Source organism: Ursus arctos, unplaced genomic scaffold (genome assembly GCF_023065955.2).
Source record: "Ursus arctos isolate Adak ecotype North America unplaced genomic scaffold, UrsArc2.0 scaffold_36, whole genome shotgun sequence".
NCBI lineage: Eukaryota > Metazoa > Chordata > Mammalia > Carnivora > Ursidae > Ursus > Ursus arctos.
In genome coordinates, this window is record NW_026623050.1 from 7,584,297 (window position 1) to 7,608,942 (window position 24,646).

A 24,646-nucleotide genomic window follows, 5' to 3' on the forward strand; every position below is an offset into this window, starting at 1 on the left:
AACACAAACTGGGTTTTATATTAAGGATTTTTTAAAAAATTATTGGGTATGGATTTTTTTTAATGAACTTTATTTTGGAGTTGTTTTAAGATTTTATTTATTTATTTATTTATTTTTAAAGATTTTATTTATTTATTTGAGAGAGAGAGAGAGAGAGATAGAACATGAGCCAGGGGGAGGGGTAGAGGGAGGGAAAGGGAGAAGCAGACTCCCCTCTGAGCAGGGAGCTGGATGCTGGCTTGATCCAGGACCCTGTGATCATGACCTGAGCCTAGGGCAGACACTTAACTAACTGAGCCACTTCAGGCGCCCATTTATTTACTTATTTTTTAGATGTAATCTCTATGCCTCAATCTGGGGCTCAAATTCATGACCTCAAGATCAAGAATCACATGCTTCACTGACTGAGCCAGTCAGGAGCCCCTAGAATGGTTTTAGATTTACAGAAAAATTACAGATTTTCCATTTACCCCAAACAGAGTTTCCCCATTTCTTAAAAAGATTTATTTATTTATTTATCTATCTATCTATCTATTTATTTATTTATTTATTTATTTATTTATTTTTTATAGAAAGGGTGGGGGGAGAGGAGAGGTAGAGGGAGAAGGAGAGAGAGAATCCCAAGCAGCCCCATGCCCAGAGCAGACTCTGACACAGGGCTCAGTCCCACAACCCTGAGGTCATGACCTGGGCCAAAATCAGGAGTCAGATGCTCAACTAACTGAGCCACCCTGGCACCCCAAATACTTTATGTTTAAGTAATCTCTCTCTATGCCCAATGTGGGGCTCAAACCCACAACCCCAAGATCAAGAGTCACCCGCTCCACTGACTGAGCTGGCCAGCCACCCCCCATTTTTTCTTAAAGATTTTATTTATTTATTTATTTGAGAGAGAGAGAAAGAGGGCACAAGCCCGGGGGGTGGGGACAGGGAGAGGCAGAGAGAGAAGCAGACTCCCCACTGTGCAGGGAGGCAGATGTGGGGCTCGTTTCCAGGACTCTGGGATCATGACCTGAGCTGCAGGAGACGCTTAACTGACTGAACCACCCAGGTGCACCTTTTTTTTTGTTTATTTTTTTGTTAAGTATATTGCATGGTAGAGTACAAAGCTCCCGAAGAGGGAGGGGACCTAAGAGGGTTGCATTTGCCCCCCATTTTTTAAAAAAGTTTATTTATTTAAGTAATCTCTACATCCAAAGTGGGGCTTAAACCCACAACCCTGAGATCAAGAGTCACATGCTCTTCGGACTGAGCCAGCCAGGCACCGCCCTCCCTTTTTTTTTTTTTTCCCCGCCCTCCCATTTTTTAAAGTAAGCTCTACGCCTGATATGGGGCTTGAACTCAGGACCCTGAGATCAAGAATCACATGCTCAACCTACTGAGCCAGCCAGGTGCCCCAGTTCCCCTGTTTTTAACATCTAACACTAACACGGTACATGTGTTAGAATTAATGAACCCACGTGCCTGGATGAAAGCCTGCTTGAGATTCTCTCTCTCTTCCTCTGCCCCTCCCACTGCTTGTGTGCGCACGCACCTGCGTGTATGTGTGTATGTGTGTGTTTGTGTGTGTACTCGAGCTCCTAAGATTTGCTTTTAAAAACTCTAGGAAGAGGTACCTGAGTGGCTCAGTTGATTAAGCATCTGCCGTCAACTCAGGTCATGATCCCAGGGTCCTGGAATTGAGCCCCACATCGGCCTCCCTACTCCGCAGAGAGTCTGCTTCTCCCTCTCACTCTCCGTCTCTTCTCTCCCTCTCTCACTCACTCTCTCTCTCTCTCACACACATTAGTAAATAAATAAAATAAACATAAAAAGTCTAGGAAAACATAAAAAAATGGGACAATAGAAAACAATTAGCTAAGATAATCATTGAAGTAGAGTGATAGATATACTGGGGATTCATTATACTTTTCTCTCTGCTTTTGTTTAAAATATTTAATAATAGGGGCGCCTGGGTGGCTTAGCCGTTAAGTGTTTGCCTTTGGCTCAGGTCATGATCCCAGGGTCCTGGGATAGAGCCCCGCCTTGGGCTCCCTGCTTGGTGGGAAGCCTGCTTCTCCCTCTCACACTCTCCTTGCTTGTGTTCCCTCTCTCGATGTCTCTCTCTGTCAAATAAATAAATAAAATCTTAAAAAAAATTTTTTTAAATAAAATATTTAATAATAAAAAGTTTTTTAGGGGCAGCTGAGTCGATTAAGCACCCAACTCTTTTTTTTTTTGAAGATTTTATTTATTTGACAGAGAGAGACAGCCAGTGAGAGAGGGAATACAAGTGGGGGGAGTGGGAGAGGAAGAAGCAGGCTCCCAGCGGAGGAGCCTGATGCGGGGCTCCATCCCAAGACTCTGGGATCACACCCTGAGCCTAAGGCAGACACTTAAAGACTGAGCCACCCAGGTGCCCCAGGCATCCAACTCTTTTTTTTTTTTTTAAGATTTTATTTATTTATTTGACAGAGATAGAGACAGCCAGCGAGAGAAGGAACACAAGCAGGGGGAGTGGGAGAGGAAGAAGCAGGCTCATAGCAGAGGAGCCTGATGTGGGGCTTGATCCCACAACGCCGGGATCACGCCCTGAGCCGAAGGCAGATGCTTAACCGCTGTGCCACCCAGGCCCCAGGCGCCCCCGAGGCATCCAACTCTTGATCTCAGCTCAGGTCTTGACCTCAGGGTCGTGAGTTCAAGCTCCATGTTGGGCTCCATACCCAGTGTGGAACCTACTTAAAAAAAAATAAATTAAAAAAAAAAAGAACCAGAAAAGCATCACTTGCCAGGCTCTAAAAAGGGTCAAAAAGAGAAACACAGACAGCTGGATATGGGGCATTCAAACAAATGTACTCTCACTTACATATATTTCCTTTGTCAGCTGACGAGGGCCCTTACTCACACATGGAACTCTCCCTTTCAGGGCCATCCCTAGGTGAAATTTTGAAGAGGACAACTTTTTTCTTTCACATGTTTAGACCCATCTGCCGTTTCAGAAACCCCGAACTCACTGCTGTCTTCCGACCTAAGTTTGCTTTTGGGGAAAAAGTCTGACCATTTGAAAGCCCCTCTGTGACTGTACACTGAAGTTCGATCTCTCCCAGGGATTTACCTTTCTGGTTCCTCTTCACTTGAGCAAGGCGTGGCACCATTTCTGACTCAGGAATTTCAGGCCAGCGTGTTTGGCAGGCACAGGAGCCATCCGCAGCGTCCCTGGCATCACGCCTGCAGGCGGTTTTGCTCCGAGCACTGAAGGAGTGGCCTCCCTGCTTTCTCTAAGGTGATGGGGAGCACAGTCTGCAGCCTGCCCGTTCTGCAAGTGGCATTTCCCCACTCCCCTCTCGAACCAGTAGTTCAGAAAGAATGGATCCTTGGTCACAGGGCAGCAAGACTACCTTGATTCCATGGCTCACCTTGGTTCCTTCTTGGCCCTTACATCCTCTTCCCTGAACGGGGAGGATAGGAGGAGAAGGTCCTAAGTGACAAAGCTAAAGCGGCCGCTTCCTCAGACTGATGGAAATTGCCATCAAGGGATTCTGTTCCTATGGGCAGATGGTTTTTTGTTTGTTTGTTTGTTTTTTGTTTGTTTTAGAGAGAGGGGGTGGAGGAGGGGCAGAGGGAGAGAGAGAATGTCAAGCAGACTCCATGCCCAGTGTGCGCCCACCGTGGAGCTTGGGACTGGATCTCATGACCCTGAGATCATGACCTGAGCCGGTAATCAAGAGTCAGACGTTTAACTGACTGTGCCACCCAGGCACCCTGGGCAGATGGTTTTTATTTCCAGCTTTGTCTGTGTCTTCTCTCTATCCCTGACCTCCTTTGGGCAGTCCTGGATCATAAGAGGCAGAGTGGGCAGATACTTACTTCACCCAAGCAGGGAGATGCCGGGGTCCAGCCTAGCTCCGTCCATGATAAGGGGCTGCTGCTGGCCCTTCCTCTCCCCCGGGGTCCCTTCTTACTCCCGTGGGGTAGATCATAGCTGGTTCTGGTTCTGTTCTGAGGACAGGAACTCCTGGGACAGCTGCTCCTGCATTATGTCAAATACATTTCCTGTTGATTTGATTAGTTCCCTTCGAAGCATTGCGTTTATGAAAGGAAGGGAGATTTTGCAAGCATGTATTTGCACAGGCAGCCAACCTCTTTCAGTCACACACACACATACACACACTCGCACACACACACACTTTCTCCCCATCCACCCACAAAGTGTCAGTCACATTTGGAGTTTGCACAAATGCACACCCTCCCTCATACATCACAATGCACACCCTCTCACCCACCTACACATTTCTTCCCCAGAATCACACCTGCTCACATACCCTTAAAGCACGTTCCTATACCATGCTGAGAAAGAGAGAGAGATAGGTAAGAATGCCTTGCTAGGGCTCAGGAAGGCAAGTATTCTATGTGGGAGCTAGAAAGTCAGAAGACCAGGACCCCACAGACCCCCCTTACCCTGCAAATAGAAATACTAAGAATTGAGAAGGATTCAAAAGCAGGGGTAGAGAAAGAGACTCAGGGCTCCTGGCCCCACCAGGAAAGCGTGCTGCCCCAAGGCAGCAGTGATGTGCCTGAGGCCTGCAGCTGAGATAAGAATTTGTCTAGGCTGTGAGTGCCAAGGCCGGGGTATCCACGACTCGTCCAAGAAGCCCATTTTGACTGGTAGCTAAGGGCCATCCTCAGGTTGGGATTCCCTGTCAGAGTTCGGGATGATGGAGGAAATGAGGGGAGAAAAGGAAGTGGAAGGTTGGGTTTGGGCTCTGGGTTCAACATCCTCTGGGAGAGAGTCTTTCCAATGTCAACCAGAGTCAATAGGAGGAGGCTTTCTTTCACTGGAAACTTGAAGTCCCCTGGAGAGGGGAGAGGTGTGGACAGGTGCCCCAGTGCAGAGCTGGATCAGCCACTTTGCCGCAGTAGCACAAGCCTGGCGAACCTGGCTTCAGCCCCAGACTGCTGTCTGCTTGCCCTGATCCAACTCAGCCCAAACTCAGAAGCTGTGGATTCTGGAACGGAACAAGTCTTTTCTTTCTTTTTTTTTTTTTTTTTAAAGATTTTATTTATTTGACAGAGATAGACAGCCAGCGAGAGAGGGAACACAAGCAGGGGGAGTGGGAGAGGAAGAAGCAGGCTCCCAGCAGAGGAGCCCGATGTGGGGCTCGATCCCAGAACGCTGGGATCACGCCCTGAGCCAAAGGCAGACGCTTAATGACTGAGCTACCCAGGCGCCCCTGGAACGGAACAAGTCTTTTCCTTTAAGAAAGGGTCCTGGAGCCCACCCACAGCACCCAAGAAAACTGGCAGAGTGCCCGGCTAAACCGAGACTTCAGGCGCGGGCCATCCAAGTCTGACAGCCCTTCTGGAGTCTCTCCCCGTGTTGCCACCTGAGGGCGCCTGGAGCTGGGTCTGAGGGTGCCGCCGGCACTGCTGTTGTTGTTATCATTAGTATAATTAATAAGCAAGCACTGATGGGGCCAAGTGGAGGAAGAGGCAGGGCCCTGCCGCTCAGGAGAATCCCTGGAAAGATCCAGTGAGGCTGTGGGGAACAGGGGGCTGAGTAGCTTGTTCCTTCTCCTTACCCAGGACTTTGGGAAGGGCCCTCCGGAGTAGGCTCCAGGGGACAGGTAGAGAGGCACGGGCCAGGGGAGGGACACACTTGGTAGGCTGCATTGGGAACCTGCTCTGCATTTGCCTGACAGGATGTCTTTGGGCACAGCCACCCCTGTGATTACTGGTTGTGGGGCAGGCCAAGCTCTGAGGCAATTATTCATTAACAGGTATCTGTTTATTTATGGAACACCTACTGTGTGCAAGGTGGACTACTAATAATAGCTAAGGTTTTATTGGATACTGTGAGGACACAGCCAACTTTCACACCATGTCCTAGGGGACTGGGGAGGGGGTAGAAGCAGAGGAAGCAACTAGGAAGAATGACAACCCCGAAAGATATGGCCCATGGGGCTTTGGCCTGTGTAGTGTGGCAGTGGGATGTCATATATAAAACCCGAGGATTACCAAAATGATCTTGGAAAACTCGAGACCCGAGGCCCAAGATCCTGGAGATAAAGGGGTGAGAAATGGAGCACGAAGATGGGAAATTTGGGTGAAAGGCTTGAGAAAGAGGCAGGAAGGGGTGTTAATAGGTCCTGTGAGGGGAGCCTTGAGTCACGATTTTGGGGACCCTGACGGTTGGGAATTTAGGGGACCGAGATGCTCTATGTCTTGAGACGGGGGACGGGATTCTGGCATCAGAGCCTGGACAAAAGTTGGGGTGCGGTAGAGGCTCTAGCGAGGTTTGACACCAGGATCTGGAGTGCTGGGTTTGAAAGGATGCTGGAAAGTGTTTAGGGAAAGGAGGGGCGTGGCTGGGTGCGCCACCAGGGCACCCGGCCGATCCTCGGGTCGGCCCTGGGGAAGCTGGTCCTGGGTGCCGCCGCGGTCGGGGAGGCCGGCGGGCGGGGGCCGGGCGGGCAGGCGGCTGCCCGGTAGGCGCTCGGAGCGAGCCGCCCGAGGCTCCGCGGGGGGGCGGTACGAGCTCAGGCTTGCGGGCGGGCGGGCCGGGGAGGAGGCGGCGGCTCGGAGAAGAACATGAATCAGCGGCGGCGGCGGCGGCGACGGCGACGGCTGTGGAAGGAGCGCGGTGGCCCAGCAGCGGCCCCGGGGACCCCGCGCTGCTGACGGCGGCGGCCGCGACTCGCAGCGGGCGCGGGTCTCGGAGGCGCGGGCCCCAGCGCCGCCCCCGGGCCGGCCCCCGCCCCTCCCGCCGCCCTCCTCTCTCGTCCCTCCTCCTCCGTCCCTCCTCCCTCCTCCCTTGTCGCTCGCGGGCCGGGCCCGGCATGGTGCGGCGTCGCCGCCGATGGCGCTGAGGCGGAGCATGGGGCTGCCGGGGCTCCCGCCGCTGCCGCCGCCGCCGCCGCTGCCGCCGCTGCTGCTGGCGGGTCTGGCTGCTCTGCTGCTCGCGGAGCCCGCGGCCGCAGGTAGGGGTTGATCGGAACGCGGGGGGCTGCGGAGGGGCGCGGCCGGGTGGGCGCCCAGGGGCCGCAGCGGAGCGAGCCCCGGGCCTGGGCGGGCGGGAGACTTGGGTGGGGGGGACCTAAGCTGGGAGGCCGAGGCTTGGGGGCTGGGGGAGGGGGCCCAGCGCAGCGTCCGCTGCCGGTTCTCGGGCCGGGGCCCCACCCCCAACTTTCTCGCGTCCGGGGCTCTTCTGGCGGGGTGGAAGGTAAAGGAGTGGGGCTGTGGGCTGAGTGGTCGGGGAAGGGGGGTGTTTGGATTTTCCCGCCTCGACGTGTCTAGTTGTTTGCTCTCCCCTCCCAGTCCTGGGGACCCCATTCTGCCCGCCCTACACACGAAAGTCCCACTCTGAAATCACAGGGGCTGGACTGAGCACCCGAGAGGCACACCTACACCATTTAGGTACCTGGGCTCTGAGGGTGCCCAGTCACAGAAAACCTCTGGACATAGTCTAGTTCCTGTGCCCACTCAGTGCTTCCTGAAACGGGGAATGCTGGAGAGGATGGGCTGGAGCCAAGTTGCTGGTCTTTGTGGGGGTTAGCCTTGTGTTCCCACATGGCCACTGAGGCATTTGCCGGTTGTAGGAGTGCTTCTTGCAGCACCCTGCCTCTCCAAGTTCCCACAACACCCCTCTGAGACTGTTGGGTGTGTATGGGGAGTGAGGTTATCCCTCCTTGCCCTGTGACTGGCCCTGTGTCACAGGCTAAAGCAGCAGCCACAGAGCTGGCACCTTGTTTTGAGCCTGCACTCCCTGCTATGTGAGATTCTCAGGGAAGGGAAAGAGTGACAAGTATTTGCAAGGTGGAAGGTGTGTATCTCAGGATCAGAGAGCCCAGGAATTTGCCTAGAGTCACACAGCAAAGGGCAGGAAGAAGCAAGACTGGATTAAGCTATGTGGATAGTTCACCTGCCCCTCTGCTTAAAAACATGCCAGGAGACCAGGAGGGGGTGTGTGTGTGTGTGTGTGTGTGTGTGTGTGTGTGTATGCATGCAGAGGGTAGTGTTCTGCAAGGTGGCTCCTGTTGGTGTGACAGTGGCGAAGGGGTCTTGGGCTCCCTGTTCAGGGCCCCTCCCCTCCCTTTTACCTCCTACCTCCCCAGCACCCGCCCCTGCACACATTCAGGTATTAATAGAGCGGGTGGCTGCCAGGAAGGCTGCCATGTGTTTGATCTGACGTGGTTCTGCAGCCATATGTTCTCCACTTCAGGGGAGCACCCCCTCCTTCTCTTCCTCAGCCTCCTTCCATTTGCTGGGGTGGGGTGCAGGGGTTGCCAGCAGCAGTGTGAAGTCTGGCCAGACACCTTGGGCAGGCAGAGAGCTGGCCGCCTGTTGAACTACATGGGTACAGCAGTCATTACCAGGGCCCAAGCTGTATGAGAGGGCCCCACCTTTTTAGCCTGGCTTGCCTGCCTTTTGGTGGTTGGGCTTGAACTTAACGTCGCCTAGTTGGGAGGTATGGGGAAGAGGTCACTTCTTTAGAGCTGGGGGTAACTTGGCAGGGGCAGAAATGGTGCCTGGGGAACTTGTCATTTTCCTTCCCCCAGCCAAGGACCAGGCCATCTTCCCTCCCACTCTGTCCAACCTCTGTTTTCTTGAACATTAGATGAAGATAAGCCCTCTGACCCTGAAACTAGGTTCTGGAAGAGGATGGGGGATATTTCCAGAGACAGGGTCCCTGTCAAGCGGGCTGACACCTTCTCCTTCCCACCTCTCAGGCCTGAAGCTCATGGGAGCCCCGGTGAAGCTGACAGTCTCGCAGGGGCAGCCGGTGAAGCTCAACTGCAGTGTGGAGGGAATGGAGGAGCCCGAGATACAGTGGGTGAAGGATGGGGCTGTGGTCCAGAGTGTGGATCAGGTGTACATCCCAGTCAGTGAGCAGCACTGGATTGGCTTCCTCAGGTGCAGGACCGTGGGGGAGGGTGTGGCATGCCATCCTGGGGGCAGGCTGTGCTTTTTCCCTGGGCTTGGGAGCTGGGGGCAATGCTGATGCCCAGAGGTCTGGGTTTTTTTGTTCGGCAACCTATGGAAACGTCCAGAAGTTGGGGCAGGCTGAACCCACTGAGTCTGCCCGGCATAGCTGTGCCCCCCTTGACCCTGGGAGGTGAGCTTGGTATCCTGTTTCCACAGCCTGAAGTCAGTGGAGCGCTCTGATGCAGGCCGGTACTGGTGCCAGGTGGAGGATGGGGGTGAAATGGAGACTTCTCAGCCAGTGTGGCTCACGGTAGAAGGTGAGGAAGCAGAGACACGGGTGGGCATGTTGGCCTGGAGCAGGTGCTGTCTGCTAGTGACCACACCTCTGCAGAAGAAAGCTCAGTGGAAGCTGATTTGCCCCATTGCCCTCTGGGGCCTGACTGCGCCAGGCTCCAGGCCCACCCCAGACATCGGAAGACCCTACTCATTGGCCTACTCTGGGTATTTCACAGCCAAGGGGGCAATAAGGACCTACGATCTATGGGGTGCAGTCAGTTTCAGTTGTCTGAGCAACAAGCCCAAGCACCCATCTGGGGCTGGACCCTGTTCTGCCAAGTGGCCAGGCCAGGAGGAGGAGGGATGGGGGAGGGGAGGAAGGATCCACAGCTGCGGGAGCTCAGAGCTGTTCAGCCCAGGAAAACAAAGTGACTAAGAAAGTAACAAAGGGCCCTGAACGGGATCTGGGGCCTGCCAGCAGAACTCTGCTAAAGCTTCCGCCCACTCCTCCTCCCTTTCTGACCCTCCCCCAGCTCCCCACCCTGTGCCTCCTCCCCTGCTCCAGAAGGGCTGTCAGAGCAGGTCTGGGAAGAGGGAATCTACCATGCCCAAGGGGGGCAGCATAAAGGATACTCCTAAGGTGCCCAGAGAAGAGAAGCTCCCCCCTCAAGCTATGTTCTGCAGTTGACCCAATCCTAAGGGCCTGTAGGACCTTCTGCGTAGAGGGCTGCAAATGGTAGCGAACTTGTGGTTTGGGTAGTTGGAAACTGGGAGGTGGCAAGGCTCATTCCCCAACCCCCTTTCTCCCTAGGTGTGCCATTTTTCACTGTGGAGCCAAAAGATCTGGCAGTGCCACCCAATGCCCCTTTCCAACTGTCTTGTGAGGCCGTGGGTCCCCCTGAGCCTGTTACCATTGTGTGGTGGAGAGGAGGCACGAAGGTTGGGGGTCCCGCTCCCTCTCCTTCTGTTTTAAATGTAACAGGTGAGCAGCCTCAGGAGGGGGCTTTGAGTAGGGGTGGTGAGGCTGGCAGCGTGCAGATCTGTGCAAATCACCAGGTATGCTATTGTGAGTGTACAGAGCACACCCCGGTGCCTGGGTAGTGAGCTGCACCATTACCAAGCTTGTTAGTCAGGTGTGCAAGGCTGGCCAGGTGAGCTGATGGGCGGTGCTCCTGCTGGGTGTGCTTGAGGCCGCTGGAGCCTCTTTCCATCTTTCACAGTAGTCCAGGCTATGCACAGCTGGCCCTGGGAGAGGAGTCGTGTGAAACCAGGGGCACCCATTTCCCCCACCCCTCCCAAGGGAAGGAGCCAGGAACCAGCCCACGCAGAGCTAGGAGGAGTGTCTGGCAGACTTGCCTAGAAGACGAGAGTCTAGGGCTGCAGAGTGGGGAATGGCAGGGAGAAGGAAGGGGGGGGGTGCAGCACAAAGAAACAGGAGCCTCCTCTCCTAATGGCCCTTTCCAGAAATTTCTAGACATTTTCTCAAACAACTATATTTATCCAATCTTCCACATAGAGAGACCCAAAGCAGCAACGCCTGCACACCCACCTGGATCCCAAGATCCTCAGGCACATAACGAGGCTTGTGAGGCTCACTTCTCTGTGAAATAAAGCTAATGTTCCTGGTCTTGTGAGGCTCACTTCTCTGTGAAATAAAGCTAATGTTCCTGGTCGAGGCTTGAACTGACCAAAGAAGTTGGGACTCTGAGCTTGATCTCACATACTGGACAGTGGCAGGGATAGGTTCTGACGTGCCACGTCCCCCAGCAATATGAATCTTGAGAAGAGGTAGGCTGCCGGGCCTGTTCAGGAGGTGCTGGGTTGGAGCCGAGTAGAGGGAGTGTTTGGTTCAGTTCTCTCCAGATGTGCGTGGTTGGGACCCTCCAGCAGCCGGCCTGATAATTAGCGCTCACTCAACTCCTACCCCACACACCACACTGTGCTAGGCACCACGGGGGATTGAGGGAATACAAAAGAAATAGAAGCCGTCAGTCCAGCCCCCAAGGAATTAGTGTAATTGGGAGACAAGACACATGCATAAGGAGCTGAGAACTATTGCAAGGCAAAGAATCTGCAAATCAACAATGATGCCGCTTGGAGCAAACAGAGAAGGGCTCTGGAATGTATAATGGAGGAGTGAGAAGGGAGGCAGCTTTGTGCTGTCTGTGGGAGGTGGGATTGAGGCAGGGGAAGTAGTATAACCTTTCTCAAGCGCTTACTGTGTGCTACGCGCTTTATGTGTGGTCCATTATTTGGTTTGAACAATTCTCCCAATTTGGGAGATGAGAAGACAGAGCCCCAGGACTGAGGTTTATAGCCAGGCTCGTTAGACTCCGAAGTCCTTGGTCGTTCCGACATATCCAGTTCTAGCCCCTTCCTCTGGCCGGAGGGACTTCTAGGATATTCAGATCCAGAGCTTGCATAAACCCCCTTCCCCGGTCCCAGGCTGAATGGGAGTTGCTGCTTGGGGGGCGCTGACTGAGGTTTTCTGGCGTCAGGGGTGACCCAGAGCACCGTGTTCTCCTGCGAAGCTCACAACCTTAAAGGCCTGGCCTCTTCTCGCCCAGCCACTGTTCGCCTTCAAGGTAGGAGGACTGGCAGGAGGGAGGGAGGGTGAGGAGGCAGGGGCGTTTTCAGCAAGCTGTCCAGCAGCGGATGAAGTTACTTTGATTTGGTGTTCCAGCTTCCCGTGGCCCTGCTGGGATGTGAGGGATGAAGGGTTAATTGGCAGAGCTCCATCCCTAGTGAGAGCACCTGAGACCCTGCCATGGCTGAGATGAGAATAGAAACCTGACGTCACAGCAGATTTCCCATCACGAAGCAGAGTCCTTGGGAGGGAGGGAGGGAGAGAGGGAGCCAGCAGGAGATGGTCAAGGCTCACGCCTAGCCTTGCTTCTGCCTGTCCCTGTGGAGGGAACGGGGCTGGGGAAAACAGCCTAGCAGGATGATAGTGGAGATCCAAAGGGCTGGTGTGCACAAAGGGAGGAGGATGGAAGGGAGGGAGCCAGTGTGGGGGAATGGGTTGTGGCTGCAGGGACTGCCTCTCTTTTGTCTCTCCCAAGGCCAAGGTACTGTTCCCCCGCCCCCCCCCCACTATCTTATCCTATTCCTGGGTCAGATAGGGCCCCTGATTCAGAGAGAAGCGACCTTTCCCCGCAGCCCCCCTGCAGCCGACACACACTCCCTGGTATGAGCAGCTCTCCCCTACTGGCTTCTTGGCTTGTATCTTACTGTGGTCCTGGGAGTGCTGAGTAGCTATCCTCTGGTTGGGGGCAGCTCCAGACCTTAGAGAGGGACTCGAGGCTTGACTCCCATGCTTTCTGCTTCCTCCTATCCTTCTCGGGCACTGAATTCCAGGGCACTGACTCTCACTCCCTGTCCACAGCACTGCCTGCAGCCCCCTTTAACATCACAGTGACAAAGCTCTCCAGCAGCAATGCTAGTGTGGCCTGGACACCAGGTGCTGATGGCCGGGCCCTGCTCCAATCCTGTACGGTCCAGGTAGGGAGAGGGAGGACAGGCTGTCCTGGCCATGTTCGTCCTGTGGCTGCGTCGGTGGCACGTTGTTCACGGTGGTATCACATGTCCCTACACTTGTCCATGGGTCTTGGTCTCCAGCTCTCTCCAGGTGTTGCTCTCTTACCAGGAACAGCGCAGCCTGCTCCTTATCACAGGGTGCTGTGGCCACCAAGTGAGTTGGCAAATTGGCTCAAACCCGAACATTCTTCAGGCTGGGAAGCAGATCACTAGAGCAGATTCGGGACGCCTGGAGGAGTTTTTCTTCTGTCGGCAAAACCCCAAACCTTTGATTTAGCTGATACTTGTACCCTCGTGCCCTACCCCCTAACTCATGCCAAAGAGAACAAGGGGATTGGAAGGGGTTTAAGCCCCGGAGAGTGGAAAACCTGGGTAAGGTGGAGGCAATGCAGCCTTGTTTATTTTCATCTGTTTACTCAGAGGTATTTAATGAGCACCTTTGAAACTGTTCTAGGCAGTTCCCCTAGGCAGGAGAGGCCCCTCCTCTGGGCTATACCCTTTAGAGGACCCCACTCTGGCCTTCTTTTGGCTGCACCTGTTGCTCCTGGGCAAGGAGTCAGTAGAGACAAGGGGATATGCCCATCTAGATCCTGAGGACACCCCCTCCCCTTCCCCCAACTGCCACACTACGCCACGTTCTAGATACTTAGGACCTCCTCCCTTCTGGCCCCCAGTCTGCTGCTAGGACCTGTGTGGGCCTCTTCCCTGGTCCCTCCTCGGGAGGGCATGGTCTGCGCACCTCAAGTCCAGAGGGCAGCCATTGTGGGGAACTGGTACGCAGGCAGCATTGTCCATACCATGCCTTTGAAAGACCCTTGGCTCACAGGCTGGCTTTTCTTGTGCCACCACATTCTGACTTGGGAATCCAAGCCATCAGAGGATTATAAATGCAGACCTGACCTTCCAGGTTGCTTTGAAGCTTTATTTTTCAATATACCGTCGTAGGAGATATTTTATGTAGTAATTTGCTAGCTGATTTATAACATTTAAATATTTAGCCGTACGATACGTGGATCTCCATATGTACTCTTGTCCTGGGCTGCCTAAATGTAAGGTGAAGGCCTGGTTCACGGTACCCCTAGGTTCCCAGTTATTCTGCCCTTGAGAAACTGAGCCTTTGCACTGGCGTGTAATTACAATAAATGGTAACTCTTCTGAGTTATGTACAAAGCACGAAAGGGTATGAGTTTTCCGCAGTAGTTGGGAAAGTCTTTGACAGAAAAAACTGGTATTTGCACTGAGTTTTAAAGGATGAGTTGGACTTCTCTAGGAAGAGCAGGTCATTCCAGCAAGGGAGCAGCATTTGCAAAGGCATGGAGGCGTGGAACCTGGTGTTATTAAAGTGGGGGCAGGTGGGAGGGGGTGGGTTGCAAGTGTTTGCTGATAGGCTTAGAGGAGGCATTAATTCAAGATCCCCCCCCTCCTCGGGCCCCTGCTCCCACCCATGCCTATCCCATCTTCTGTCTCCCTCCTCTCCATCATTACTTTGCCGCTTTTCTGTAGGTGACACAGGCGCCAGGAGGCTGGGAGGTCCTGGCTGTCGTGGTCCCCGTGCCACCTTTTACCTGCCTGCTCCGGGACCTGGCACCTGCCACCAACTACAGCCTCAGGGTGCGCTGTGCCAACGCCTTGGGGCCTTCTCCATATGCTGACTGGGTGCCTTTTCGAACGAAGGGCCTCGGTAAGGGACTTACACAGCAGAGCGGCCAGGCTGCCCTGAGTGGGGACCAGGTGATGTTGGCTCCAGTTCTGAATGAAGTTGCTTGAGAGAGAGGTTACCTGAAAGGGAGGTTCCTGCCTCATTCAGCAAACACCAGAGTATCTGCTGCATACCTATGAACTAGATAAATCCAGCCCCTTCTCTTGCAGCTTTAGTTCTAGGGGGTGGAACAGACGTGCAAATTAGAAAAGATCAGATAGTATGGTGAGGAAGAGTGCCTCCAGGGTGGTCCAGGTATACCGCTATAAAGAGACTGAGGTTTGAATGATAAGGAACAAGCCACCCTGGGGTGAGGGGAAATCATTGCAGGAGAGGGGGCACAGCAAGTGCAAAGATCCTGTGGCAGGAACTTTCTTGGAGTTCTCTTAGCAATCGAGGAGACGCTGGTGGGGTTATGAGGGGGAGGGATGAAGAATGCTGCAGAGGCAGTAACCAACAGCAGCACTGTACCTAGCAGGGTGCTGTGGGTCCTGCCATTGCTCACTCCGCCTCCACAGAACTATAGGTGAGAGCAGTGGGAACTGAGAGGCAAGCTCTGACCCCCACCTGTAGCTACCTGAGCTGTGTAGATCTTGGGAGTTGGTTCCAAAGGCTAGCATGGGATAGTGATAGTGGGAAGGGCAGGGCTCTTAGCAGCCTTCTCTCTTTGGGTACAGCCCCAGCCAGCGCTCCCCAGAACCTCCATGCCATCCGCACAGATTCAGGCCTCATCCTGGAGTGGGAAGAAGTGATCCCCGAGGGCCCTTTGGAAGGCCCCCTGGGACCCTATAAATTGTCCTGGGTTCAAGACAACGGAACCCAGGTAAGGGGCACCCGGGTAAGGGGGGACAAGCCTCTACTCTCCAGGTGTACCAGAGTCAGTTCTCAGGACTCTTAAGGCTTTAGAGCTTCCCAATGGCTTTCCTTGGTCGGCCTGGGGACTTTGGTGGGCTGGGCCTCCCACCACCCCAGAGAGTCCACTTTGCCCCACCTTCCCCTGCAGGCTTCCCTCCTTATTGGATTTTTTCCTGTTAGAATTGCATCCGGCGGCCATGGCCACTTCATTTGTGAAGCAGGAAGCACATTCCTGAACAAACTGGGGGAGAGCACAGATAAGGCTGTCTTATCCCCAGCCTTGTTCCCTCCCATCCCCCACCCCTGCCTGCTGGAACTGAGCCCTGTCTGTGTTCAGGGGAGGCCTCTGCAGCCTGGAGAAAGAATGTGATGACTCCCAGCAGGTTGTGTTCCTGAGGTCCCTGAACCCACAGTGTCCTTTGCCTCCTGGGTTCCTAGCTAGTCCTTTTTCTGCGTTCAGGCCCCAGCTGGAGGCCTTTTCCTCAGACTCACTCAAATGTGGGATGGGGGCTTTTCCTGGATGCAGGGTGAGCTGACAGTGGAGGGGACCAGAGCCAACTTGACAGGCTGGGACCCCCAGAAGGACCTGACTGTGCGTGTGTGCATCTCCAATGCAGTTGGCTGTGGGCCCTGGAGTCAGCCGCTGGTGGTCTCTTCTCATGACCATGCAGGTGAGGCCTGTAGGGGAAGGGCAGAGGGGATCAAGCCTTTCACGGGTGACCTAGATTGGTGGAATGAGCTTGGCAGCAGCTTTGCTCCTAATAGACCCAAAGATTCAGCAGTTGAGGCTGCGGTTGGTATTTGAACTGTATGTCATTCTCCTCCCCCTCCCCCAGAACTAGCATAGAAATCCTGGGTCGAGTTGTAGATTCCAGCAGCCAGGGTCTGTCACTGACAGGGTAGGACCTCTTGGGGCTTCGTTTGGAGCTTTTTTCTACTTGGGACCTTTACTGACTTAAGAGGACCTCTTGTCCAGGCCAGATGGCCATCATTGGAAAGTTCTAAAGGGACTCCTTGATGTCAGCCTCACTCATGCCACTGCCTCTGTCTCCCATAGGCCAGCAGGGCCCTCCCCACAGCCGTACATCCTGGGTCCCTGTAGTCCTGGGTGTGCTGACAGCCCTGGTGACGGCTGCGGCCTTGGCCCTCATCCTTCTTCGAAAGAGGCGGAAGGAGACACGGTTCGGGTAAGAGGGTAAGGACATGGAGGGAGAGGTAGGTGGTGACCAAAGATCTTGGAGCTGACGCCAAGTCCTGGGTTTCGCCTTAGGCAAGCCTTTGACAGTGTCATGGCCCGGGGGGAGCCGGCCGTTCACTTCCGGGCAGCCCGGTCCTTCAATCGGGAGCGGCCTGAGCGCATCGAGGCCACACGTGAGTGTGGGGAATCATGGGAAAAAATGGACTGTCTTCGTGCCCCTATCCGTGTTGTTCTTGCCAGCTCATTGATCTGGCCAGTGTGTCTGAACATTGATGAGTCCTGAGCGCACAGCAGTAGAAAAGACACGCAGACCTACCCTTGTGCAGCTTGCCGTCCCAGCTGTGGGAGAGCCAGACTAAGCTCACGTCTGCTCTGAGGGCGCAGCCTGGGGGTGCGGGTCGGGAGCCCGAGGGGCCCCTCTTCTGTCTCACCACCCTTCTCCCCACAGTGGACAGCTTGGGCATCAGCGATGAACTCAAGGACAAACTGGAGGATGTGCTCATCCCTGAGCAGCAGTTCACCCTGGGCCGGATGTTGGGCAAAGGTGTGTGGGGCTGTGTGGGTGATGCAGGGGACAAGCAAGGGGATTAGCAGGAGTGGAGTTTGTCTTTCATTCCTCCCAGCACTTTGGGGGTGTGGGTTTGGGGCAGCTCCTGTGAACAGGGTATGCTTGTAGACTCCTGTGTTTGGGATGTTTGAGGAAATGCGGCTGGGGATGAGGAGGGCTGAGGAGCACCCCCGGCATACTTCCTTTGGCTGCAGACAGGGGAGCCTCCTGCAATGGCCCCAGAGTCTAGTGATTTGTGTCCCTGTGGAGGGTCACCTTGGAGGAAAGGGGGTGAGAGGGTGGTAGGGCAAGCAGCCTCACCATAATTTGGATCGGTTCCTAGGAGAGTTCGGTTCAGTGCGGGAGGCTCAGCTGAAGCAAGAGGATGGCTCCTTTGTGAAAGTGGCTGTCAAGATGCTGAAAGGTGAGTGGAGAATAGTAGACATGGGGTGAGGAGTGACAGGGGTGACTGATCCGGAAGTTGGCTCTGCTGCGCCCCTAGACTTTCCAAGAAGAGTTAGTCAGCCCTAACTAGGATGCCGCCTGTGCCACGTGAATAATTCAAAAGCATAAACCCACACACATTTGCGCCCTAGCCTTTTCTTTCTGTTGTCAGCAGTGACTGTCCTCTGGGCTCATTCAGGGTGACTAAAGCCTTGGTTGCTTGAGCTTCTGGACTGTCCAAACCAAAGGGAAGACCAGTAGCAAGTGGAGAGATGGCTGGAGCCCCACTCCGTGGGGGTTTCTTCTGCTCATACTGTTTCCTGAGCCCTCTGAGAAGCCCAGGAAGGACGAGGCCTAGGAGTCTTGGATCAGAGTTGGGGGCACATCCCCGTTATCCCCTCCCTCTTGTCCTTTTCTTCCAGCTGACATCATTGCTTCAAGCGACATTGAAGAGTTCCTCAGGGAAGCAGCTTGCATGAAGGAATTTGACCACCCACATGTGGCCAAGCTTGTTGGTGAGCTCCTTCTTGGGGGGAGGCAGATAGACAATAGGGGTAAAAGTGTGCTCCCCCAAGGTGGGAGGACAGCCTGTAGGAGAGAAGTTTGGGCTTAGCTGGTGAGTAAGCAGATAGGAAAATAGCAAGGCGGGTCCTGGATGAAATCTGATCCTACTCCAGGTAAGGAGTTCAGTGTGCAGGCCCTGTACCAAAGGTCTGCTCTTGAAGACTGCTCATGGGAGCAGAGGAGAAGGAGGGGACAGCAAAAGCTCCAGAGATCCGGGGGCAGCCAGATTGGAGGTAGTCACCGGTAGGTAGGCCAGTGTGGACTTACGGGGAGGGAGGTAGCAGAGCTGGGGCTAGAGATAGGACCTAGCAGGTGGGGGACTCATGCAGACACTTAAGCCTTCTCTTGACTGTTACGTGCCCTGCTCCTGATTCCCTTGTCCCCAGGGGTGAGCCTCCGCAGCAGGGCCAAAGGCCGTCTCCCCATCCCCATGGTCATCTTGCCCTTCATGAAGCACGGGGACCTGCACGCCTTCCTGCTCGCCTCCCGGATTGGGGAGAATCCCTTTGTGAGTGCCTGGGTGGAATAGCCAGGAGTTCAAAAGGGACAAAGACCCTGGGAGAGAGTTTGGATTGGTGGGCAGGGCCGATCAAGCTGTTTGGGAAGAGGCAGGCTGGGTTTGACCCTTTTTGCATTAGAAGGCTTCCTTCTCCCTCACAAAGCCCTGCCAGGAATTTTAGGTGGGACAAGGGCCCATTCTGGGGGCTCCACACTGGGAGTATCTTGACTCTTGGACACTCTCTCAGATCTGCCAAAGCTTCTTTGCCTTGGGAAGCCCCTCCCGACCCCCTCCTTTCAGTAATCCCAAGGACAGTCTTTAGGCTTTCTGGCCAGGGAACCCCATTCATCGTGCCCTGGCTGGGTGGGCAGATCCAGCCTGAGCTTGCCCTGTCTGCCCACCAGAACCTGCCCCTGCAGACCCTGGTCCGGTTCATGGTGGACATTGCCTGTGGCATGGAGTACCTGAGCTCCCGGAACTTCATCCACCGAGACCTGGCTGCTCGGAATTGCATGTTAGTAAATTCTGGAACCGGGGGTTGGGGGGGGGCGGAGGACGGAGCCGCTTGTGACAGGAGGACTAGCTAATGGTCAGGACTAGCTAACTCTCACCTGGGACAGTATGTGCTGTGCGTGGGGACAGCTGGGGAGCAAAGATGCCCTGGTTTCCGTAAGGCTGACTCCATCCTTCATCACCCCTCACAGGCTGGCAGAAGACATGACGGTGTGTGTAGCTGACTTCGGGCTCTCCCGGAAGGTCTATAGCGGGGACTACTATCGCCAGGGCTGTGCCTCCAAATTGCCTGTCAAGTGGCTGGCCCTGGAAAGCCTGGCTGACAACCTGTACACTGTGCACAGTGACGTGGTGAGCGGGGTGGCACAGTGAGGCTTGGTGGCAACGCAAGCAGTATGGCCTCGGGTGTGGGTGGCCCTTTAGAATCCTCAAGGACCTAGCTGGGTCTCTTCTTTGGGCTTTGGCTGCCCCTTTATGAGCCCCCGAGCCCTAAGATGTGCTTGCCTTAGGGTTCTGCCCAGCTCAGGAAACCTAGTGACATTTCCCCTCCAACTTTCCTTCTGTCCCAGTGGGCCTTCGGGGTGACCATGTGGGAGATCATGACTCGTGGGCAGACGCCATATGCTGGCATTGAGAATGCTGAGATTTACAACTACCTCATCGGCGGGAACCGCCTGAAACAGCCTCCGGAGTGTATAGAGGACATGTGAGTGCTCTGGGAAGGGGATCTGGGGAGGAAAGAGGAATTTGGGGCTTCAGGTGCTGGCTGCCACCACAGCTGCTGGTGCAGTGGGAGCTCAGAACCTCAACTGGACCTTTTGTTTTTTGGTGGAAATGTCCTTGTCATTAGAGGGAAGACCAGCCTCTGCCCCAAGCTGCCTCTTCATCGGCCTCCTCCCTGTTTTCTTTCTCTCCCCCTTTCCCATCCTGTATTTTTGTTCCACCGTTTCTTACGCTCTATTTTCTCTAGTTTCCAGGAAGAACCAGGAACCCCGAGGGCAGAAGGTACAGGGTTGAGCAACAGTGCACGATTCTGTCACCTTCTCCCCACCCAAGAGTAGGGTAGGCCGGGAGCACACCCACAGCCCCTCGTGACTGGAAGACAGGGTTACTAGCGTTAGCTGGGTCCTTTACAGGCATTCTTTCAGGTAATCCCCCTCTAACCCTTTAAGGAAAAGACTATCATTATCGCTATTTTGTAGATGAGAAACTAAGATTAAAGAGGTTGGGTAACATGGCCAAGTTCACACAGCTATTCAGTAGGTGGGTTGGGATGTGAACGTAGATTCCTGTGATTTCAGAATAGGTGCCTCTGAAGTGTGACGCCAAATGTAATTTGTCCATTCTCGTGTTAACATTTCCCACCCTGTGCAAGCCAGCGTTTCCCTGGGACCCTGGAGGACCTTTTCACTAGTACCAGGGGGAGGGAGTCCACAGTGATCCGGGGAAGGAATCTGCTCCCTAGATGCTGTTGTGGGGTTGGACCAGAGGGCCAAGAACAGGGACAGGCAGAGGAAGGCCCGGCCTGAATGGTGGGGTCGTCTTGCTCTGGGGCAGTGGGTTTGAAGTGCCCTGATCCCGGACAGTGGGTGAGAGGGAGATCTGAGGGCGCAAGCCAGGCCTTAGCCCTCCTGCTCATTCAGCACAGCTCGGGGCATGGCAGGGCCAGGAGCTCAGGTCTCCCCTCTGGCTGCAGCCTGCCTGGGCATCTGGAGCTGCAGAGGTTCTGCTGGGCATCGGGGACCAGGCCCCGGCTTAGTTTCCTCCCAGGCCGGAGCTAGTGTTGTCAATAGGGCGGGTGCTGGCCTCCTACCAGCCAGCCTGATGGACAGGCGCCAGTTGGCTCCTAGCACAGCCTTGACAATGTAGTCCAGCCTGGCCACATACCCATGGCCCCGGACCATTTCCATGGCCTCTTCGATGTCTGGCACCATTCCTCCCATCACTGGGGGCCCCTGTCAGGAGGGCCAGTGTGCGAGGCTGTGTTTGGGGCTTCTGTTGTGGGCGCAAGAGAGTCAGGCATTTGCTCTGACTGCGTCTGGTCTCAACCCCCTTCCATTAGCTCTTCCCCCCCCACCCCTTAAGCCTGAGGCATTCCCTGGGAACAGGAATAAGACCTCAGGGAATCTGTAAGGCTCCTGAAAGTGTATGTAAAGTGTTCCTTCCCCGGGGGCGGGGGAGGGGGGGGAGAGAGCTGGAAGCTTTTCTAGATTCAAAGGTGTCCATGAACAATGAAGATTTAAGTCCGCCTGAGTGGGTGAGGATTTAGGACAAAGGGCGGCTATTCAAATCCTTCCCATTAAAATAACACTGACTCGCACTGTGTTCTGCAAGACAAAAACACTCCTAGTGCCCCCTGCCAGCTTGGCCTAGGACGACGCTGGAGCCAGCCAGCTCCGACACTTATACCTGTGTGACCTTGGTCAAGGTTCTTGACTTCTCTGGGCCTCGGTTTCTGCCTTGTAAAATAGGGATCATTTCTTTCACAGGGTTGTGGTGAGAATTAAACAATAAATGTAAAATACTTAGCAGAGGGCCTGATACACAGTAAGTCGTACATATGGGTGTGTTACAGAAAAGTTTTCCAAATCCTGGTTCCGTCTGGTTAAGAGGCCTCCGCTTCCCCCTGTGCTTCCTCACTGCCTTCCCTCCCCCTTCTCTCTGCCCAGCTATGAGCTTATGTACCAGTGCTGGAGCGCCGACCCCAAGCAGCGCCCGAGCTTCACATGCCTGCGGATGGAGCTGGAGAGCATCCTGGGCCACCTCTCCGTGCTGTCCACCAGCCAGGACCCCTTGTACATCAACCTGGAAAGAGCTGAGGAGCCCGCTGAGGGAGGCCCCCTGGAGCTGCCTGGCGGGGACCAGGCCGGCAGCGGGGCCGGGGCTGGCAGCGGTGCGGGGGCAGTGGGGGGCACCCCCAGTGACTATCGGTACATCCTCAGCCCTGGGGGGCTAGCTGAGCGGCCCAGGCAGGAGGAGCAGCAGCCAGAAAGCCCGGTCAGTGAGGCCCAGAGGCTGCTGCTGCTGCGGCAAGGGCCACTGCCCCACAGTAGCTGTTAGCCCACAGGCCGAGGGCGTCCGGGGCCACGCTGCTGGCTGATGGAGGCCCGGCTGACCCCAGTCCAGGCAGCACGGCGCGGAGGCTCCTGTGGTAGTCCTCCCAAGCCGCGCTGGGAGCGGGGACTGACCAAATGGCCCAATCCCAGTTCTTCCTGCGGCCACTCTGGCCTGCCTGGCATCGGTTCAGGCCTTGGCTGGGTGGAGGTGGGCCAGGCCTGGTTGCCTAAACCCAGGCAGCTGGCAGGAGGGGGTGGTTATGTTTCCATGGTTCCCATGGGTGTGGAGAGGAGTTGGGGGAGGGTAGATCCAGCCCCATGGGCCCCTACTCTCTGGCTGAGGTGCCCTGCTGCTTTAGTGCATGCACTGAGGGGTCTCTGACCCAGGGGGCCTAGTCCTGCCCATGCGTGGGGTTTTGGTGCCCAGGTTTGCCCCTCCTCACCAAGAGATGCCCTTGTATTATTCCCCTTTAGGTGAGAGTTGGCAAGGGGTTGATACAGTCAGGTCCCAAGTGCTATGGTAGGAGGCAGTGGGGCACTCTAAGGTCTGAATCCTCGTCCCCTTCCCGATGACCTACCCTGCCTAGGCCAGGAGTCAAGTGCAGCTGAACAGGTCCCAGGAAGGCATGCTGGATTACTGCAGGCTACCATTAGCCCAGCCTCTAAAGGCAGTGCACCCAGCCTGGCAAGAGGAAGGGTTGCTGTAGGCCCTGCCCAGGAATGCGTGAGGCCAGAGAGGAGTCCAGGAGCCCCTCTTTACGCCCTCCCACAGTCTGTCTGAGCATGCTACCAAATCCCAAAATATCCTAAGACTAACAAAGGCAGCTGTGTCTGAGCTCATCCTTCCACGCAGCGTCCCTTAGTCCCAATTTTCCCTCTCACTGGAGACCCTCTTCTGTCCCGTGTCTCCAGAGACAGAGAAAATAGGCCTGATGGCCGGCGTGGGTGAGGGGGAGTTACTGGAGCCTGGACCCCAGCCCTGGCTAGGGGAGCCCACCCTCCCCCAGATCGCATGGGGCAGGCCCCTGCTGTTAGGGATATTTCCAAGCCGTTAGAAGCTGTTTAAAAACAAATAAAATTGAGAACTAAAGACCCAAGGCTTTGTCTCTTAACTGTTTACTTTTTTCCAGATCGCAAAAATGAAGCATCTCTGCATAGAGAAAAATCTGGAAAGACATATGCCAAAATGTTAACAGCTGTTATCTTTACGTGATGTGAGTTAAAGGGACTTGTTTTCCTTTGTGCCTTCCAAGTTTTCTGCATGGAGCACAAAACGCTTTTGTAATTAGAGAAGACCCCAAAGAATGTTATCACATTAAAGATAATACGTTATTGTAGACAATTAGGAAAATGTAGAAAATCATTTTAAAAAGTGTCAAATACCTATATTCCTACCACCTAGAGAGAGCCGCTCATGACCTTTTTGAAAATGTAAATGTTTTTAAAAAGTTCTTTATCTCGGAACAAGGACAAAGACTGCTTTGGCTGTCTCCTACCCCTCCATCGGACTTTCCTTCTATCATTGGGTGTGGAGACTTTGTTCTCACCTTTACACCATTGCTGGGAGCCAGGGGAAACTCTGGGAAGAAAGGGGCAAAGAGAAAATGTATGCCTCTTACGCATTAGAAATGAGAACATGAAGTTTGCTTCCGAGTATTTCCACCTGAAATTTTTAGTTTAGAAGCTTTTTTAAAATTTATTTTTTAAGATTTTATCTATTTGGGAGAGAGAGAGAGCACAAGCAGGGGGAGTGGTAGGCAGAGAGAGAGGGAGAAGCAGGCTCGCTGCTGAGCAGGGAGCCTGATGTGGGGCTGGATCCCAGGACCCCAGGAATATGACCTGAGCCGAAGACAAGACGCTTAACCGACTGAGCCACCCAGGCACCCCATAGTTTAGAAGCTTTGAGAGCAGGCTCATGGGAACATGTAGCAGGAGGCACAAGAACTGGGCCCTTCTCTGTGCACAGGGGTGTGGGAAGACAGGGAGGGACTCAGGTATTGCCCTGCTGGCTAAGGGCAATGGAATGGGGCGGGTGCTTCTGAAACCAAATATCCTGAAAAACCTGGTGCTGGTGGATCCCACGTGGATCGTGGATCGTGAGACCTGAATTCACTTCCAGGGAAGTGGCTTTCGAATGTTTCCTGCTGTGATAAGCTTTAACTGCAGGTAGTGATTACTTGAGAGGTAATGTTTGGGAATTATTGATTGGGAAGAGCTTTACCCTTAAATAATTGTCTACCATTAATGGGCTCCTATTATGTGCCAGGCACTGCACCAAGCACATTTAATACAGAGAGCATTCCTACAAGATGGGAATACAATTATCCTCTGCTAGGACAGAAATGAAGGGTAAGTAACTTGTCCAAGGCTATGTAGCTAACGGATAGTCAATTCAGGCTTGAAACCCACTAAGTCAGAGAGCAGAGCCTGTGCTCTTTCAACCCCCAGCATTCCAGAGAGCACCCTGAAGCAGCTGTGTCAAGATCATGTTATCTTTTGGGTGAATGCATGTCAGTAGCAGGCACATTTTAAAACATACAGGAGGCACCTGGGTGGC

The 24,646-nt window shown here is 54.3% G+C and overlaps 1 protein-coding gene across 3 annotated transcripts; it reads left to right on the top strand.

Moving 5' to 3' along the window:
• Positions 1–6,781: 6,781 nt before the first annotated feature.
• On the top strand, positions 6,782–23,394 carry TYRO3 (TYRO3 protein tyrosine kinase). 3 transcript variants are annotated; one of them, XM_048219888.2, is made up of 19 exons: positions 6,782–6,956; positions 8,706–8,805; positions 9,118–9,218; positions 9,989–10,159; positions 11,676–11,762; positions 12,563–12,678; positions 14,218–14,395; positions 15,091–15,236; positions 15,795–15,939; positions 16,326–16,455; positions 16,539–16,639; positions 16,915–17,010; positions 17,357–17,437; positions 17,880–17,972; positions 18,408–18,529; positions 18,925–19,034; positions 19,225–19,384; positions 19,603–19,739; positions 21,703–23,394. In XM_048219888.2, exons 1-19 carry the CDS (start codon positions 6,836–6,838, stop codon positions 22,091–22,093), a joined length of 2,586 nt encoding a protein of 861 aa, XP_048075845.2. In that variant the 5' UTR covers positions 6,782–6,835; the 3' UTR covers positions 22,094–23,394. The 3 variants fall into 3 exon arrangements, with proteins under 3 accessions (XP_048075845.2, XP_057162258.1, XP_026335754.1); XM_026479969.4 differs by having other exon boundaries at positions 6,784–6,956; positions 8,706–8,889; XM_057306275.1 differs by lacking the exon at positions 9,989–10,159 and having other exon boundaries at positions 8,706–8,889.
• Positions 23,395–24,646: the final 1,252 nt, after the last annotated feature.